Here is a 20,773-nt window from a genome sequence, read left to right on the forward strand (position 1 = left end):
TTTGAGCACTAGACAGGATAGCACATTTATCAAAGCGTAAAATCTGTTTTGAAAGGCTAAATGACCCTGAGAACCTGCAATATAAAAAGGCATACAGGTTCCTGCCAGAGTGTCTAGCATATAAACATATAGATCCTCAGCACACAAAATCACTGCCCTTGAAAGCACAGCTGTCCTGTGGTGTTGAATCTCTACTTAGTGCATAATCATCTCTGGAAAAAATCAGTAACAAAGACAATGCCAATCTGACTGCTGGATAGGGGAAATAGTCTGGAACAAAATCTTAATAACATATCTTCATCACAGAATAATAATAATATTGTTTTCACATTCTACTGTTGTCATTATCTCCAAAACACTTATATTGGCAAAAAGACCCGTTGATTATGATAAACGTCAACATTAGCCTTTCCCTGTTACTAACAAAGAATGAATTGGTGGAGACAGCATGTGTTGTTGCAGTTTTTCAAAACTGTCATCCAAAGTCAGATAAATACCTTACAAACAGTAGAAAAAGCCCCAGTGCCTTCCCCTATAGACTGGGAAATGGAATCTCTTTTTTGTTGGTTTTTTTTTTTTACACTTACATTAGCACAGCTCTGTTTACCGGCTTATTGCTTGCTCCCTCCCTCATGGTCAGGTTGGGTGCATGAAATGACAAGAGTTTCAGACTCTCCCTCCCAGGAAAGTAAAGATCTTTCTGGACTAAAACAGGACTGTAAGTCCAGTAACTTCCCTTTACTTGGAGACAATAAGGCAACAGAGTGAGTGGCAGAATTAACTTACAAGTGCCCAAAAGCTCTCATTTGTACCAGTATGCTGACTGCCTGGAGAACATGAATACTAAATTGTCTTCCAAGTTCTCATAGTGCTAGAACCTGATGAACCAACTCTTTTCTCTTTCTCTTTTTTTTTTAGCATTTGATGGCTCTAGAAATGCATGGAATAACCATTTCAGTTTGGGACAATACAGTAAAGTGTTGACTGTTTACATGGTGAATGAAAAACACATTTCAGGATACAGATGCCTCAGGCCTTGCTCTGGCTCCATGGAGACAGGTGTTACTGACAATGTCATCAACATTTTAGAGTACAAGAGTGTATATTGTAGTGAACAACTGCCTGCAGCACACTCGTTATTAGCTCTAGATTTTACTAGAGGTTTGTCCAAAGCAAAGGTTCTGAGGTCTCCAGTACCACCCAGTTTTTATTCACATCAGATGCTAGCACATCCCTTCCTATTTCCTTCTTGTGCATGTGACTGTCTTTCGAAAGTGAGCTTGGGATCAATCAGATATGATTTGCACTACCACCTTAAACACTTGAACCAAGTCACAATAAAAAATCTCACATAACCTTATTGGTTTTGTCTTCATGTGTCCCTCCTGGAGGATGTCCTTTACAGAGAATCGCAGTTTGGAAAACAGCTCTTAAGACCATCAAGTCCAACTGCTAACTTAGCACTGCTGTGTTCACTGCTAAACCACATTCCCAACCGCTGCATCTATGTGCCTTCTGAACACTTCTAGGGATTGTGACTCCACCACATCCCTGGGCAGCCTGCTCCAGTGCCTGACTATTCTTTCAGTGAAGACATTTTTGTGATAATCCTGTAAGCAGATATCCAAATGAGCATCTCATCCATTGTTTATCATTCTGTTAAAAAAATCAGACATTAAGTTATGTTCCCAGAGGTTGTTCCTATCAAGGACTGAACCAGCAGTTTGGAAGCCAACTGCAGCGTCCACCTTAAGACAGCAAGAGTCACAGAGCGCCCTGCACAGCCAAAGCACAACCATCACTGAAAATCAATTTCCCTTGCCTGTCTGAATTCAAATGAATGCATAAGATCCAGGAGATTGCAAACTACTAAGCATTCCTTAATTTGCAATTTCATGGCTTATCTCCCCTTTCTTCTCCTTGTTCCATTTTTTTATTTTTACAAAAAAATACAAGAATAAAATACATCCATTTATAAAGACCTTTGAAACAGACTTTGATAATTACTCTGCCTCATGTTTCAGCTAGAGAGCTTCTATTGAAAAAGCAAATCACTACAGTTAAATACAAGAGGCAGTAGAACACACATAAAAGAACTAAATACCTACAGAAGTGTTTAACTGTTAGCTGAGAGTAATATTTAACCGAACTACAAATTTAGTAGTTGAATGCAGCATTTAAGTGAAGACCAGTTTTAGTAACAGAAGTGGTTAAAGTGCCTAAATTGCACTGAGATAAAAAGCTCTTACATGAACACAGTATGAGCTATTATTCAACGCTTTAAGAAATTGTTATGTTACAAAGTAGCTAAATGGGAGCTTTAATATTTTGAAATTATTAAGAAGGTACAATATAAACCCAGAGCATTATTTAAATTTTCTGGCACGCCATCTTCCATCAGCTTGAAGTGTGATACAGAACGTCAATTTCACCATTTGGATATGAATTATACCAATACACAACCACAGCTGTCACAAATTCCTTGTCTTTCAGTGTCACTATAATGGTTCTGTAAGCTTCAACAACTTGATCAATCCAAATTGCTGCTGTGCACCTGAGGGAGGGCAACTTCTGATGATGTGCTGGGATGTGTTTGCCTGGCAGTGAGATGATGGGGAAGAAAGTATGGAGTTTCCTCTCTTCATTTCCCATTCCTAAAGCATTGGTTGCTAATGCACATCCTGTTCAAAGTGTACAGCTTATAATTTTTGATTGTTAAATATTGCCCAAGAGTTTCAAAGGAAGGTTTTATGCATTTTTGTCACCTCATCTACTATTTTTGAAGCATTAACTTCAATTCATTTGTTCATTTTGAACAGTACTTTAATTTGAGGATGTGATCCATTAACATGAATGTGTGAGACACTCAGACATTTGCAAACATTGGAACAATGACTCAACAATTTATTTAAATTTGAACTGCAAATTATTTAATGGAGAAAATACTTGCTTTGTATCAAACAATGAAATAAAATGTTCTACCAAAAGAAAATCACAAGATTTCTGGAAGTCAGTGGAAAAAATAATTTATTGCAATTTCTTTTGCACATTAACATGAAACATTTATACATATATATTCTGTGCTAATAAGGTATACTAGATATAGACAATTTTTATACACAAAGTAATTGCACTATTCTATTTTATAATGCAAATATTCAGAAATGATCAGTCAGATAAGAACATATACTATTCACATAAAAACGCACTATATATTAAAGTTATGGAAGGTCTATGCATCTGAAAACTTGTCCACTTTTACTAATTGTATCAGCTGATAAAACACTCTAGGTCCCTTTCCAAGTTTTACATCCCTTAATTATGTCATGATGCCTAGAATATTATCAGGTCCTCTCAAGGAATAAAATAAGATCATTTCTGAAATTAGAGAGACCAAACCAAAAGGCAACCATGTCCCAGCAGCATGCCTTCCAACTCCAGGGGGTACATCAGATGAGAATCAATGCACTATGAGTGGTCTAAAATTGTCCAGCAATCTATTATTGATATGACAATTTAATTTAGTTTATATAAATCAATGAGAAATACATTGCAGGTTAACAGCTTTTCAGTAGAAGTACATTGGCACATGCTTCAAATTGCAGTATCAGAAAAACAGCTGCCCCCTTCCAATACAGAAGATGTTTACAGTGTCCACAAAGGGAAATGCAGGATGATATCAAATGAGAAACCTTTTTCTAACCAGGAATTTACAGAGCATCAAGTGTTATTCACAAAATGAATAAGAAGCGTGGTAATAGCAGAACTAAATCTGATACTATTTATGCAATAATTTTCATAATGCTGCTTTAGTTTGTTTTTTTTTTTTTAATATAGTTCCTTAGGTTCATTGTTCTGCCAATCAACTGAAACACCTATCCTTCCAGTAATGTCATCAATTCACATAACCACAGTACTTCAGAGATGAAGATGAAGATGTGAAGCATCAGACTGAAGTGATTAGTTGTGGTGTGCATATGACATGGTTTCATTCAATATCGTCTGGTGGTAGGAATGGCCACATGACTGACATGCAAAAATGCATATCAAAAAAAGGTAAGCTTGAAATACATGCTCATAGCAGAGATACAACAGTACCAAACAATAAGCAAGCAAGCCTGGAGAAAAATGGTAAGTATGACTTCAGGAGTAGGGCAAAAGACAATGGTATTGCACATGGCAATGGGAGATATAATGTTGAAGAACATCCATAACATAACCTTACTGCCTGGCACCTATTTACAGACAGTATTGCACCCTGTTCAGCGTCCTCTTCCTCTTCCCTCAGCTCAGAAAGCATCTTGCTTTGTTTCCTTGAGAGCATGCAAGCAGAATTTGAGAAGTAAGGAATTTTCTTTGAAGCAAAGACATGGTGTGTTAAATCAGTGACAAAATACATTTTACAAGTTGCAACCAGTATCAGTAAATAATAAAAATTTAAAAAGCATAGGTAGAGCATGTATTCCTTTCCTATGTATTGTATGTAGGAATAAAACAATTCCTACATGCCCTGGTGAACTACCAGCTCTGCCTGTGATATTTCAATTTGTTCCCACCAGTAATGTGGGAAGAGGGCAGAAGAGAAAGATATCAAAAACTGGAGAGGGAGTAAAATTGCAGTCATACATCTGAGGCTCTCAGCAAGATTTATTTTTTACAACAAATCTGTTTCTCAACAGAGAAACTTCAGCTGAACCTCTGTTAAAATAATGAAAACAGTATTAATCAATCTTATAACATGCAAACAAGCAGATGCAAAATGAATAATTGGTCACAGTTGCTTTGTTCTTTGTATATTTCTGATGCAATTCTACTTATTGCTGTACTGGTATCATGGAAGAGATATCAGAGAAAAAAGGTGAAGGAGCAACACTCCAAACCAACACTTATTCTTGAAAATTAGGCCTTTCTCAGAACTGCAGCTCATGGGGGCTGATATTAGAGATGCCAACCCAGGAATCAAGTCTGAGGCATGCTGAGCTGCTTCAGCCCTATCATTTTCTACCAGCCTAGTAGAGCAAAAGCATATTTTAAGCCTTGATTTCACATCTCTTACGGCATCTGCAAATATTTTGTCCTTTATCCTCACCATGTCCTTATTACTGATCTTCAGAGTAAAATATCATGCTGATAGATTTGCAAATGCTGAGCTAATAACTCTCTAATGGATATAACAAAAATAAAAATACATCACTAATGTGCATCAATCCTAGATTGAAGATATTGGAGGTAGAAAACTTCACAATAAAAGCATAATGAGCAGAAGTATCTTCAGGATGATTTAAGAAATATTTTCATGCTTACTTCTATATGCCACTTCTTGCAATATTCTGGAGTGACCTTTCAGGAAGTTTACCAAATAGTTTCTGAATATATGTTAACATGCCCTTATTTATTGTTATGTACAGTCCCCCTGAAATAAACGGCACTGTACATAATAATACATTAGCATTCTGAAAAACTTCTGGAAAGAAAACCAAGACTATATGTGTTCATAAAGCAAAGTGATTATTTTAAAGTGATCAAACATTAAAAAGTTGGTTATCTGATTCTGCCTTTGGATTAAAACTATTATTCACAGCCTATAAAGTACCAGAAAAAAACATGAAGAGTACCATCACAGCAGAAACTGCAAACAGTTCAGAAAATCTTAAAGGAATAAAACTTAGTGCATTCTTTGTGTATGGGCAGATGAAATCATGCAGGGAGTGAAAAAGAATCCAAAGATTAGAGGAATATATTCTTTCACTTTTCAAGATCACCTCTGACAAAATGATTATCAGTTCACATCATCACATCAGTGTATTTTTCTATTCTCTAATGCTCCCAAACTTAGTACTATTTAGAAGAGATACCTGTCTTGGGAGAAGCCCTTCCATCTCTAAGAATTACATCTATATCTGAATTTCAGAATTAACAAAAACTAAAAAAATTAGACTGTTTTTGAGTGTGCTTAAACTGTGAGTCTTAAGTGCTCTTGAAAATCAGGCTCACAGTATTTCTCGGTCAGGTTTATTCCTGCCCCCATGTCTCACTCTACAAAGCTCAATTGCTGGATAATTGTATCAGCAAGTGTCTCTCAGGACTGCTGTGAGGATTAACAAAACCAGCTGTTGTACAAGATTTCTGAAAAGCAATTGCAATATTTAAAGTCTTAAACTACTTGAACCTTATATTCATATTAAATGGGTTATGCTTAAACAAGGAAAATACCCACTTGACTCAGTACCTCTCTGAAATTTACATTTAAAATTATAATGTGCCTTGCTACAAATGATAGGACATTTATAATGCAGAAAAAAGTGAAAGGTGTTTAATTAAAATATATTTTAAATACAACAATAGATTTGAAATAATTGTAGCCATGTGAAATTATAGTTATCTTACTGTAGAATAAGAAAAGAAAAATATTCTCAAAAGTGGCACCCAAAATACAGTTGTAAGTAATATATATTAAAATACAGAATTAAAATGCAGAGGTAAAGTATAGGGGGTTAATATTGGGAGTTACCATTAAAAAGCCAGTATTCATATACTTGGGTTCCAGTGGTAATAAATCTGGATTAGATCTCCTAAAAAGCCTAAACAGTTTAACAGCTTAAATTATGTTTTCAGAAGTACATGAGCATTAAGATACATAATTAATTTCCTCTGACTTACAAGAATTATTTCAGCCAAGGTAACTGATTACTTTCATTATTTTAGTCAAGTGTGTTTTTAAAATTAAATCCATTAGCTGAAAACTCATTCTTTTTGTATTACTTTAGGGCAAAATCCAAACTATGTAAATTATTTTCATCTTTTTCTTCTTCCTGTTGACAATGGATGGAATATATGCACCTGCTCACTATGGCAAAGCAGCTGGAATACTATAACCTCATTGTCTAAGTCTGTAGCACTCTTTGAGTCTGTTGTTCATTGGCTTTTACTGAAATTCTGGATAATACATGTCCAGAATTCTGAAACTGAGGCATAAGCTTAAAGGTCCCTCAGTGCTTGAAGAGCTTTACCCTACCTCATTTTGAGAAGAGGACTTAGGCTGATATATCATTTACAATAAGTAGTTTTCACCCTGTATGTTTCTAAAGCAGGACCTCTGCCATGCAACAGTCTCTGAACAAGCAGGTGCTATCTGGGGTTAAGACACCACCATACACATCAGGTGTGAACCTGCTTGCAAACAGTTGCTTGACTGTTGCCTAAATATTTGAAGGCACATTTTTTCACTCACTGCAAGAAAGCAAATGGCAAATTTTGAAGTGCTGATAACCAGACATGTCAGCTAAACAGAAACCAAAATTATATTGCAAATCTAGTACAGTGCAGAAATCTGTAAGAGGGAGATATAAATATTTAAACACTTGGCATTCCCTCAAGGACTTTTTGAAATCAAAAGTATTCTTTCAGGAACTGCACAAACTGCAATGACAAATAATCAAGGATTTTCAAGTACTGTCAAGATAATAAATGTGTTAATGAAAGAGTGTTGCACAAAACTCTTCATTTTTTTCCTATGGAACATTTAGTTTTGCAAATGTAAATGGATCTCCGTGGTTTAGATTAAATTTTTAATGTTTAGGTTTGAAAAAAAAACCAAAATTATGCTCTAGTTACTCATACCTCTGTCTCTGTACTCTTTCTGGACAAAAACCAAACCTGCATTGGCTCTTTTTTGCCCTTCATAGAAACTGGACCTCTGTACTCCAGGTGGAACTGAGGATCTGAATTTTCTGGTGTCATAAGACACCTGAAATTGAAAGAGAAAGCATGTAAATGAATGGACTTTGCATACACACCATACACTGTGTAAACTATTAAACATGCTACATGTACATGAGCAAGCTATCAAAAGATTCAAATCTATCATTATTATATTTGCACACCAATAATTGTATATCATAATACAGTTTCATGAGAACTCACATATTTAAATAATGCTTGCAGGAGGACTGTCACTTTCAACTCCAAAAAAACTTTTATGGTATGCTGACAACGTGATTTATTTTAATATGTCAACATCAATAAAAATAATACATCACTCACCTGTAAGTATATTCAGAGACATTGATCTTCCCCTTTTCTCCAGTGGTTTCTGTTCTGCTTGTTAGATTGACAGTATTTCCAAAGAGACAGTACCGTGGCATCCTTTGACCTATGACACCTGTGACTACCTCACCAGTATGGATTCCTATGGTTATCTTTAGAGAAAAAAAATTAATGTAACTATTCTGATGCTTTTGACTAAATACAGGCAAAATGCCACTTATATCTACGACAGTTTATTTTTCCAAAGTGCTACTCCTGCTTCTTCAAAGCCTTGCATTTTGTTTTTTAACTTTAGTACAGCATCATGCCTCTGTCTTCCACATGAACAATCAAACTCTGTAATTTTCCAGCATGCAGCCTGCTGTTATGATGTACTATGAAAATAAAAAAAGAGGTGGGCAGAGAGACATACTCTGCAGGTCTGTGTTTAACGAGTACTCAGAAGGTGCAGAAAAGGATGGCATAGGTCAAGAAAAAAGATGTTTCTCAAAGGAAAAATCATGGTCTTTTGTATTCAGTGGGTCAAGAGATAGGACAGATGTTTGGAGAAGCTCATTCCTGTAGCATGTTACAGTTACTGCAAAGCCCCAAATCAAGCCTTCTCACTGCTTTGCTCCCTGATAAAATGAAGTACACAGCTCTAAGCTAGGTGACAGAACAGCAGCATTCATGTAAATAGAAATATGCATCACACTCATTAATAATTTTCTGCTCACAGCCTTCTGATGAGGACAATCAGTGCTGCTTGCCCAGTTCTGTATCAATGCTACAACATCTCCAGAAAGTCCCACAATGAGTGAAATTCCACTAATATACACTGTGCCAGTAATCATTGCTGTAACTATCTATGGAACTGTAATCCTCTTTTTAATGCAATAATTTCTCATTCTGCCATGAGGATCTGAGGCATGATCAAAAATATCAGGGAGGAAATATTATTGTCCTGCTCCCTGAGTTGAACAAGATTCAACAGATTGTACTTGATGCACAATAGGAATTCATTGATTATATTAAAATGATCAGAAAACAGACATAAATGATGTGGACCTAAATTAGTCCTTTACCTTTTGAAGCACAATAAGCATTTTAAGGTCTGGGAACTGCACATGTCACAACTACATGTGACTTCTCATATTATTTGTATATATCAGTCTCAAAATCTAACAGTAACAAAGTTCGCATGGACTGGGACTAGAGCATTATCTTATTTCAAAACATTATCATTCTATCAAAGAATGGGTTTTTCATTCAAGCCCACATTTACTAACCTGTACAGGCTCACCATCTACTTGAACTTGGCCTGCTATTTCCATCATATCCAAAGCCAAGTGGCAGATAGATCGTGCATGATGCATGCAAGGCTCTGGTAGACCACTCACTGTCATATACTTGTCCCCAACTGTTTCCACCTATCAAGACAGATATTTTTCAATTACTTCATTATTATGGCTTTTAGAGTACTAAAACTCATGTAATGCTTCCTTCAAGACTGCTTCTCCTTTAAAATAGTTCCCTTTCATTCAAGTCATCCTAATTACTGTCATCTCTGCTTGTTATTGAAGAGAATTTACTGTAAACTCACAATGTAACAACTTACTCTGACACTGTGATAGTGTAAACCTGAGTCTCTCTTCTGGTGTCTTCTGAACGAAACTGAGCTCTATTTTTGTTCTGACTCACACCCTTGATTCACATGGTACAGGGCATAAAATTCAGTTTGAGCAAAACCTAGGAATGAACTTCCATAGATACAAACACAGAAACACACATATGTACATATGGGATGCATATGTATCTATCTCCATACCTTCCTGCTACCAGCTATTTGCAACTACAAATCACTTCTAATGAGGGAATGAACTTCACATTTAGTAACTGAATAATAAGTTATAATTTACAACTAGAAGACCCAGGAATAGAACTGAAAAACTTTAAGCACAAGGTCAGAAGAACTACAAATAGCTTGTATAAGTTCACATCTCCTAAATGTGGAAGTACATTTATATGTCCACCTAATGGGTGACTGCAGAAATCGTGATGAGAACTTAGCACTTTATGTTCCTTCAGACATTTAGAGATAACCAACATACTCTACTGTAGCTATCTAATATCAGGTAACATGGTTGAGACTGAGAACATAAGGGTTTTTTTAAAAGCCTGAAGTCTAAGAAAGAGTGGAAAGGACTGACACTATAGTAAATCATGGGAAAGTAACAGATTAAAAAAACTTATGCTTACCTTATAAACAAATGGATTCCTTCGTGAATCAGTCAGAATATCAAATCTTGTGTAAAGATCATTTAAAAGATTGACAATTTTCATGGCTCCCTCTCCAGAGGCATGTTTACTACAGAAGGCATTGAACCCCACAATGCCACTGAAAAGAATGGTGACGTTGTCATAGCGCTTGGCGGGAACAGGACGCTTGTGTCTCAGCTCATTTGCCACTGATGGCGGCAGAACAGAGTACAGTAACCTACACAGGGAAGGAAAGAAAGGCAAAAGCAAAACAGGAAGAATGTGGAGAAAGATGTTTTCAGCAGCACTCATCATATATTAATTTCCTACCCTCCCACAGGGTTTATAATGTACTCCCACCATCAACAAGCAATAGAAAAGGTGTTTATGAATGTTATTTAGAAAACAGGAAGTGATCTACATCAGCATACCATTTCAAACACATTAATACATCTAAATTATCAACAAAATGAGACATGTATTACTAATTCTTCTGATAGAATGTGTTAAGAGTGTCTTGGATCATTTTTACTTCTTTCTGCCACATCCTTGGCTAATATAATCTGGTTTTGCTCACAGAACCATAAAAACTGAAAAAAAGACCATGAAGAGATCAAACAGTTCTCCATCTCTGATCAATTCATGCACTTCTAAATGCTTCCTCTCTGTTGAGCAAACTGCTTTTAGGGTCTAGAGTGTCTTTTTAAATTAGCGGTCTATATGATATAAAAACACTTGTTCATATTATAAATTATGCAAATAAAATTCAATCACACACATAGAAAGTCACCCTATGTGTACTCCTTCAACTGCTATCTTAAGGTCCATTTCCCTCCTGACACAGCTAAGTGGACAAGCTGAACATCTCTGCTTCACAAATCTTGAACATCATTTTGTACACAGCCTCCTGCACAAACCCTCATTACTTGCATTTTTGGCAAGTTCACTACTTGAGTTATAATTAGTGAATACTTTTGGCACATCATACAGTAACTGACACTATCTGTTCCAGCAGCTGCCACGAAGGCTAGAATTCCTGAAGATAAAATGCCTTTATAAAGCAAGCCAACAGGAATGAAGAGAAAAAATAATTCTTAGGCTTTGTTTTCTCTGGTTCTCCTGTACATCCCTTTCAAGTATTTTTAAAATAATTTCCATTACTCCATTACAGAAAAAACATATCTGTCAATAGAATTAATACAGAGATGGGACTGTGTTTTATAAATAAGAGTCAATCATCACACAAGCTTTTGTTTAATTTGCCAGTGACTGTTAAGCTGAAATGTCACAGACTAATAACATCTGAATTTGACTTTATAGTTATCTGTAGAACTGGATTTGGGGCCCAATTCACACTTACTGTTACATGTTATTTTTATGTATTTATATCTAGATAAACCGAAATTCATTTCTACAAGTAACCGTTAAATCAAATTCATCGCATTAGGCTATTGCAATATTTCAGCTTTACACAAACTGTTTTCAAAGTTTGTAAGATACGTTTTTCTGTTCTATTATCCTGTGCCAGAAATACAAAAGTTGGTTTACTGAGCTCTGTCAAATAATGACATAATAATAAAGAATACCCAGCACTTGGGTATTCATCAAATTCACCTTCGCCACAGTGACTGTGTGTAAGTTTCCAAAATTTTAAGTAATTCACAAATAAAACCCAATTGTCAGCTCATTTTTCATAACTTTTCTTGTCAGGGAGAGAGCCATCAAAACATCTAGGCATATGATGGCCTAGACTGTGGGTGACATTTGACAATCTAAATAAAGAAATACCCTATTAAATGTTCTTTCTTGACTCCAAAATTACCAGTCCTGATTATCTCAGATATTCCTTACACGATTCTGTTATTCTTTAAAGAAGGTAGCTATAAATAATCTATTGCTTTGAGTGTTTCAGCTCAAAATCAAGATGTGGCTCTTACGTGTCTGTCTTTTTCTTTTCATCTTCCAGTGCTCTCAGTGTGTGCTGCAGTCTGTCAGTGAGGATCTCAAGCTCCTGGGTCAGTTTATATTCCTCTCGGAACTGCTCTCCCAAAAGAACCAGATCACGGGTAGCATCATGCAGTGGAATATCACTCAGATATAAACCTCTTCTGGTTAAATCATCCAAGTTCATCACACTGCAAAGCAGAGAAATATACAATAATACGGGTAAAATTAAACTTGCCAAAGGAGCATTTGAAACTCAAATAAACTGTTTGCTAAATAATAGTAGAGAGATGAAGCTTCTGAATGTGTGATGATGAGCTATGCAACATATCCCTTCTATGAAACACCTTATTTGTGGTCATTCATTTTAACCCACAGCTCTTGAGTTTTGTGTTGAAGTACAGAATTCTCACAAAGAATTCCATGAACATATCGAATATATGTACTTCAGCACACGAAGTGAGATTATGTAAAGAATCTTTCCATTCAATCCTCCATTCCAACCACTTCTTTATCACCAATCTATTACATTAAAACTACCGCAAAAATCCATGAATCCACATAGAAAACCAAATCAATGTCCCATTTCTTAGCATTCTCTGAGTAAAAAAACAAAGGATAAAACTTGCAATAAAAAAAAAACTGAATATGAGGAATAACCATATGTACAAACTGGGCCAGAGTAAGTCAATATTTATATTGAGTATTTAATAATCAGTCAAGTTCCAATGTTTAATGCTCCTACCTCTTTTAGTATAAACACACCAAAACAAATTAAATCAATACTTGAACCAATTAGTCTCTGTAGTACTACTCTCATAAGTGTTCTTAAAATTAGTGATTGTAAAATGAAAATCAGTATTATAGAACTCTCTAGGTTTAAAGTACCTTGGTGAACAAAGAAAGAGAATGCTGTCTGCTTCAGGCAAGTAGATCATTTGCCCTTTCAGGCGTAAGCAGCTGATTTCTGTGCCAGTCAGTTCATCTTCACACTCCAACTTTTCCACATCCAACAGCCCCTCCTGGTGATAAAAAGCCACAACTGTGTAAGGGCAATGGTGTATTATGCACCAGGCCTAGTAGGTAAGTGCATTCACTATGAAGGCAGTCAGAATATCTGGAATAGACTTTAAGCCCTGATTAATTTCTCATCTGAATGCCATGCACTACCTGTATTTTAATACTACGATTTGCTATCTTGAAGACACAAAGCATGGTATCTTTCTTTACATTCATGTTCGTAACTCTTTATTTCCTTCCACATAATTTCTTAAACAATAGTTTTGACAATAGTATTGCCTGTTCTGTGAAGTTCTATCTGTGCCTGGGACTATCTCTAAGAAATCACTCTGGTTTCTCTCAGGTACAGTTTTCTTTAAATAAACAAGCTCCTTGATGCAGTAGGTGTTACTCTACACACTACATCTGTTTTTATCACCCACCTTGTCTTCTGCCCTATTTAGAGAACAGGACATAGACCTTTGTATGAACATATGGATGCAAGCAAGAGCACATTTCATATTTGTCTCCCGCATTCTTATGAGCAGAAGTAAATGTAATTACCTTTCTACATTTGCTTTGATTCAACACCAAAACTAAACTAGTCCCTTGCAGAAAAAGCATCAGATATGAAGTACATTTACTTCAGCATTTCATAAAATGTTCTGCTTAACAGCTTCTCACAAATTCATACCTCTGACTCTCTCTTGGCTTAAGACTCAAAAAGCATACTATATAGAATTTTCTCTGAAGACTTCTGAGCTTTCTGCACTTCTTATCTCTCCAAAGCACACTTCCTTAAAGAAATGCTGGGAAAATATTCTCTAGTTACCTTAGTCCTCAGCACGAAGACTGTATTGATATGGGACAGGATCCCATGGAAGCTGATATCAATATGAGGCCGGACCAAGGAGAAAACTGACAACAGACTGCAATTTCCTGGCTGCAGCTAGAATATTAAAAAAGAAAAAAAAAAAAAGAAAAAAAAAGGAGAAGAAAAAAAACCAACACAACGGACTGTTATGCTTTTTAATACAAATACACGTAGAGCAATTAGATCCCATTTTCTTAGATGACAATACTGAATCAAAGAGAATATATACTTTATATATTTATCCATTGAATCACAAAGTTTTTAAATTATTCTCTTACTGCATAGGAACATGACCATAAGGAAGAAAGCTGTTGTAGAATTCAGCTATTTTCAAGTCCTTTTTCTAACAAGAGAAGCACAATTTAGCAAATATTATACATTTACATTGGAATGCTGTTTAGAGAATCCTAAATCTATTTTATTCATCTTTAGAATTAACTTGTGAAGCATCTATCACTATGAATTTTCTATGGCTATCATGCATAAAAATCATCTAACCTGTGGAAGGACTCTGTATATAGCATTGCCACATTGTGTGACCACCAGATCTCTGTCAAATATGATGTGGAAAGGAAATGCTTTGCAGAAAGTATAGGGACTGATGCGAGACTCTTGGGTACCATTTTCTTCAAATCTGTCAAGATCCTCATAGTAATCTTCTTCTTTAGACTCTTTCTCTTCAATTAAAAACTGAATGTGGTCACATTCCTCATTTCTCTGTTGAATAACCTAGAGAAATTAAGAAAAAAATAAAACCTGAAAATTCTGCTAATCATTAGTAACTGGAATGCTACTATGGAGACAGGAATGTATTTAGAGGAGAAAGATAAATTCAAGAATGATATTCAAGAGCAATGTATTGAAGTATACCCAAATACAATTTATTAAGCCTGAGTGAAATGCACATCCTGAAATGAAGAGTCAAGACTCAGGTCATGCTTGCTTCTACTGGTACTTCCCAGAAAACAGGGTGGGCCCTTCCCCTGAAATGAACCTGTGTGAGTCTTGAATCCTTATTTTGACCAAAGCTGTTTGCAAGGTCTGTAACACAACAGCAAATAGTGCTGACTGTTTAGTGATGACTAAATAGTGCTAAGAGGGTGGGCATGTCACTGACAGCAAGAAGGAAAGTGGATGGAGAAGATATTAGGATATAGAGTCCTTATACATTCCAGCAGACTCCAAGATCAGAGCCAACAGACAAAATTAAAAGCAATTACAATCCTCTCTGGGCTGTATTCCATATTAAAGAAATGACAGCTAAACTAGAATCATCTACATCACTGTATATCAGAAAGGTGTCCTTAACATAGCATTACACTCTTCGGTAATTTTACTCAAAGTTAGCAAAAAATATGAAATTAATACTTTTATTTGCAGTGAGAGTCATGTATGGCAATATAATTTAAGCTAACAACTAGTAGAAAGTAGAATAACATCATTTACCCTGAGAAGCCAAATTCACCTCTTTTCAAATTTAATTAGACTTAATGATTGGAAAAGAACAATTCTATTTACATGGTATTGTTTAGCAGCAATTTTATGGAACATGTTCCACCTGATACTACTTTCATGCTGAGTCTGATCCTAAAGTCACTGGAGCAAAAAAAAAAAAAAAAAGATTTCTTAAAATGTCTAAGGCATCTTGATTCTGCCCTTTACACATAGTCTTAATTACAGAGATTAACATTTACAATTTAAAAACAGAACAGATATGCATGAACATTGCAATTGATCCCTAAGATGTTAAGTTTATAAAATACTGGTTCTCCAAAATTGCCAAAAATACCAGTTGATGGGTTGGGTAGTGCTGATACCTTTATTTGTTCCTATACAAATGAAGGAGTGTAAAACAAAAAACCAGTATTTTTGTGTTAAATGATGGTTAATTTAAAGTGGCAGTGTTCTTTGATCTACAAATTGACTACTCATTTGAAGGAAAGGAGGACTGTTTAGAGCAAGAGCTCTATAGCTGTGTGCTGCATTATTCTTCACTTTCTATTACTTATGTAAGTAACTTAGATAAAGATCAACCTACTAAATTTACCAGCTAATGTAGGTAACCAAATCTGGATGTACAAATAAATTCAAATGTTGATGATAAAACCTAACTGCCTCAAGAAACTGTATTGGTAATCTACATGCCAGTGTGTGACAAAGAGAAGTGGGAAATCATGACCTAAATAAGGGGTAAGCCTCAGAAAAAAATGTATGGTGGTCATCTGAGGAAAACACATTAAGTGGGTTTGTCTAGGAGAGTGGAACATAGCAGACAGACACCTACTTTTCCTCTGAATTCAGTGTTTAAACGTTTTTCATGTCTTTCTTTAAATCATTATCCCTGAAATTATGAGAGACTGTGGTCATATTGAAGATTATCAGAATGTGGTTAAGAGTCTTAGTTCTTACTTTCTATCACTCATGCACACTCCCACAGGTTTTATTTTAATAGCACTGTTATTGTGGCCAGAGATAGCTGAGATTACACATAGAAACCTTTTTCAAATTGTGAAGATTTATCTCTAGAACTGATCTATGCTTCCACATCATTTCTAGTCTTGGATCTTCAAAGTGCTGCTCTTGCCACAAATGGAAAAAAAAACCTGCAAATTTTGGATGAAAAAGTTCTTAATTCAGCAAAGCTGATTTTAAAGAAGCTAATAATTTTTAAAGAAATGTTCATATTAACAGCACATCGCCTTCCAGAGACATTATCTCCTTATAGCCATCTTACTCATTGCACACTAGAATTCTGTTATCAACCTGTACTGACTTTTTTCTGCTACCATGCAGCACCTAACAGGTTGTTTTTAAAAACTTCCCATTTTATTTCATTTATTAGAAATGAATGATGCATCAGTAAACGAAACTCAGGCTTAGATAAAAAAAAAATACCTATAAAAATAGAACTGCTACATGCTTCAAGATGTCTAGCTAGTCTGAGCCATGACCCTCTGCAGATCCCACAAGCTCACACAGTGACAAACTCAGTCCTTGCACATGCTGTGCTATTTTCCTAACCTTTACAGATTAGAACTGTGCCAGTAACAGTGCAAAGCTGCAAATTTCCCAAGCATCTTCAAGTTCATTTGAAAAACTATTTTTGATCAGACTCCAGGGCATCTAGAAATGCTTGCTGTATTAGTGCAACATGTTAGTGCAGCAAATGGACACCAGGTCAAACACATGGACATGTGTCAGACCTGCAAGACAAGACACAGCACCAGCTGCACATTCCTGATAAACATGATATGCTGTGGACATGGCTGGTTTATGCAATTTTATTCTGATCACTCATGCACAGAAACTTATTAACAGATGCTTTAATCATACCCCTTCTCCAGGCTAGGAAATCTACTGATGTATCTCTAATTAACTTCCCAATGGATATGCAATTTCATGATGTCTTTTCTGCTCATACAACTTACGAACTATCTAATCTTCCTATCTCGTTACTTCATCCACCTTGTCAGCAAATTTAAAATAAGCGCTTTTGACCATTAACGTAAGATGTTAAATTCTGTTCCTTCACTCTTGCACCTATAGATCCAACCTAATTGGCCATATATTTGTCTGGAATAAGGACCTGATCTAGATACTCTGCTAAGATAAGTAGAACAGAATTTAAATCTGTTTATTTCTGCAAGCAAAGTCTGCAAGCCACACAATTTCAGTATCATTTAAATGTTGGTGAAGAAGCCTCTGATAAATGCTTGACAAACCAAAGTTCAGTCACAAAGCAACAAAGCCAGCAATCAAGTTTAATTCTTCCTCCCCCTGCAGTCTTAGCTGGTGAAGTGACATCAGTTCACAACGTCTAAGAGCTCAATCACCATAGTAACTGCAGTTAAAATTGAAGGGAGAAATCACTCTCTTGGTTTCAAAGAGAATATAGAGCATCTAACTGCTAACCTGCCTGTGCCTTCCAGGAGATGTACCTTCAGAGTTTGTCCTTGCCTAATCAAGTGAAAAGTTATATCAGTATTGCAGGGAACGACAATTCAGAGAAAAGTTATTTTAAAATGAATGTGGTTTAATGTTTTTGGAGCTTCACACAAGATATTAAATCAAGTATTGCTGTGATACAGAATATATAATGAGCACATGCTATCTGTTAAGCTGTCATTGATGTGTCTACAAGACTCAATTCTGTAGATCTGAGCATACCCCCAGGATACACTCATATCTTGTCATGGCAGGACAGAATGTCCTTGGACAGGGATCTTTTTTGATAAGATTGAGAAAATGAATACAAAAAACAGCAGGTTTTTGTCCTTTAAAGGTCAATACAGGATGAAATTTTTGATCTCTTCTGATCCAAACTGACTGTGCAATGCTGCTTAATAAAGCTCATTGTAGCTGCTTCAGAATGACCCCAAGACAGAGGGGTTCACTGTGGAAATAGCACCACTTTCAGTTTTGCATACCCAAAGATAGAACCATAGGGATATCTTCCCCTGGCAGCTGGTTTCAATGCAGACTGTGTCACTGCACCAAACCACTGTGCCTGGAGATAGGGAAGTTTATGGCTGCCCCAGTGCCAAAATTAGAGGCTGATCATGCTCCATGACTGACTTATCTTCACACACAGTTAGGATTTTCATGTGTGGACCAGTATTGCTTGTCCTCCATGACAAGTACCCAAGTAGTTTTTAGATCAGCTCTCCAGCTGGTCACATCTTCACTTTGTTTTTTTTTTACATTGGCATTAAGCTTGAAATTATCATCTTGTCAAGAACTTCCCCTGTTCTTTTTTCATTTTACATTTTAAAACATCTTCCCTATGTAAAATATTTTGATAGTCTGCTCTCAAATAACAGAACTGCAGAATTCTGTCTGCTCTCCCAACAGATTTTTGGGCTTTGCTGGATTATGTACAACATTCTTTGTTGACCCATATCATTAGTAGCCTTGAGGGAATCCCTGTCCTGACTTCACCTTCACAGGTCACCCTCATTTATATACAAACAACCTCTGACAAGTGAAGCAAGAGAAGGCATAGCCAGTAGGCTGCTAACAGAGAACTCATGACAAAGTTTGTCACCAGCATTGTGATGGTTTTTTAGTTCTCATACTGAGACTGGCAGAACATGAATATTCTTAGTGCATACACAAAGTCAGCAACAATTTTTGAGACAATACCTGCTGCAAAAATGAAACAGTCTTAGCTCTATTTGCTAAAAATTGATTACCGTATCAGAGAAGATAAGGCAAAATGGATTTGAACTAATTAATCGATTAATGTCAACTTGGGCTTTCCAGAACTATTCAAATGGAATTCTGAATCCAAGTTCAAAAGAAACTGCTTTCCTTTCAGTGCTAACAAGATCCAACAGAAACAAAATGACACTTCCCCTCCCCAAACCCCATACCCCCTTTCCTTCTGCACACACATACTCTAGGTGTTAAAAGAGAATGTATATTTCCTGAAGGACACCATTCTGGATGAAGGAAACTCTACTTTATTTATGTATTGTTTTTATATACATATACATGTATATTTATATACACAAAATTGTTCTGTGTGAGACTAAAGAAAGATAAAACTTTTCTTTTTCTATTTAGCTATTTCTCCACTCAAATAAATAACGTGGGAGAAAACAAAAACAATATTTTTCTTAATATTTAGTTTCCTCTTGTGATCATTAGGTTTTCTCTGCAGGTTGAAGTGATCCTTCCCCTCTCCTCAGCACAGAAAGGCCACACCAGGAGTGCTGTGTCCAGCTGTGGGCTCCTCAATACAAGAGAGACACAGAGCTACGAGACAGAGTCCACTCCCTCTAGAGAGGGACTCTAAGATGATCAAAGCACTGAAGCATCTCTCATTAGAGGAAAGGCTTAGACAGTTCAGCCAGGAGAACAGATGGCTCAGCAGGATGCACACGAATACCTGAAGGGAGGGTGAAGAGAGGAGGGGCCAGGCTCTTTTCAGTGGTGTCCAGTGCCAGGACAAGAGGCAATGGGCACATCTTGAAACACAGGAGGTGTTGTTTGAACATCAGGAAACACTCTTCTACTGTGAGAGAGATGGAGCAATGGCACCTGTTGTCTAAAGAATTTGCTGAGTTTCCATCCCTAGAGATAGCTGAAAGATGGCCCAGAACACCTGGCCCTAGGTGGCCGGGCATGAGTAGTAGGTGAGCTTGAACAAAATAACCTCCTGAGGTCCTTTCCAACCTCAGCCATTCTGTAACCCATGAAACAAAATCTAACCACTTAATGAAACAAAACCAGCATTACCAAAACCAGTTAAGAGCTGCTACCACTTTCACAGACTTGTAAATATATTAGACAAATTCAAACGAAGTTTCATGAAAATGCAGAGACTTAGAAACATGTATTCTCTCAAGAAGATTTATATAAGCATTTGTTCGAAACAGATGGAGAAGAAAAGTGGATAACGAAGTATTAAACATCAAATTGCAGATATAAACATTATACTAATATAAAGAGAACTGCAGAATTTACTAAGCCAGTCCTGTGTTGGACTGTTATGTAAATGGTTTGGATTAAGAAATCTGAAAGGACAACTCAGGAATCTCTTTTTGCAAGACAGAAGATGATTCCTGTAATAACCTTGGAGACTTTGGGCTAGGCACTAAGCTTTTTTATCAAATTCAAAAAAGCCCCTCATTCTTTCTTAGGCAAAATTCTAACTGAGGTCCAAATCAA

General features: G+C 36.2%; 1 protein-coding gene across 1 annotated transcript in view; it reads right to left on the bottom strand.

Moving 5' to 3' along the window:
• Window positions 1-3,009: 3,009 nt before the first annotated feature.
• The window catches only part of GUCY1B1 (guanylate cyclase 1 soluble subunit beta 1), a 41,115-nt gene continuing 23,351 nt past the window's right edge, over window positions 3,010-20,773 (bottom strand). The window contains exons 6-14 of the mRNA XM_083861166.1: window positions 14,600-14,830; window positions 14,060-14,176; window positions 13,117-13,250; window positions 12,222-12,419; window positions 10,285-10,522; window positions 9,315-9,455; window positions 8,044-8,198; window positions 7,621-7,747; window positions 3,010-4,313 (exon numbers count right to left, since the gene is read on the bottom strand). Of these exons, the coding sequence (XP_083717292.1) occupies window positions 4,290-4,313; window positions 7,621-7,747; window positions 8,044-8,198; window positions 9,315-9,455; window positions 10,285-10,522; window positions 12,222-12,419; window positions 13,117-13,250; window positions 14,060-14,176; window positions 14,600-14,830 (1,365 nt within the window). The 3' untranslated portion in view covers window positions 3,010-4,289. The remainder of the gene's footprint in view (window positions 4,314-7,620; window positions 7,748-8,043; window positions 8,199-9,314; window positions 9,456-10,284; window positions 10,523-12,221; window positions 12,420-13,116; window positions 13,251-14,059; window positions 14,177-14,599; window positions 14,831-20,773) is intronic.

Source organism: Zosterops lateralis (assembly GCF_965231275.1).
Source record: "Zosterops lateralis genome assembly, chromosome: 5".
In the NCBI taxonomy this organism is placed as follows: Eukaryota; Metazoa; Chordata; class Aves; order Passeriformes; family Zosteropidae; genus Zosterops; species Zosterops lateralis.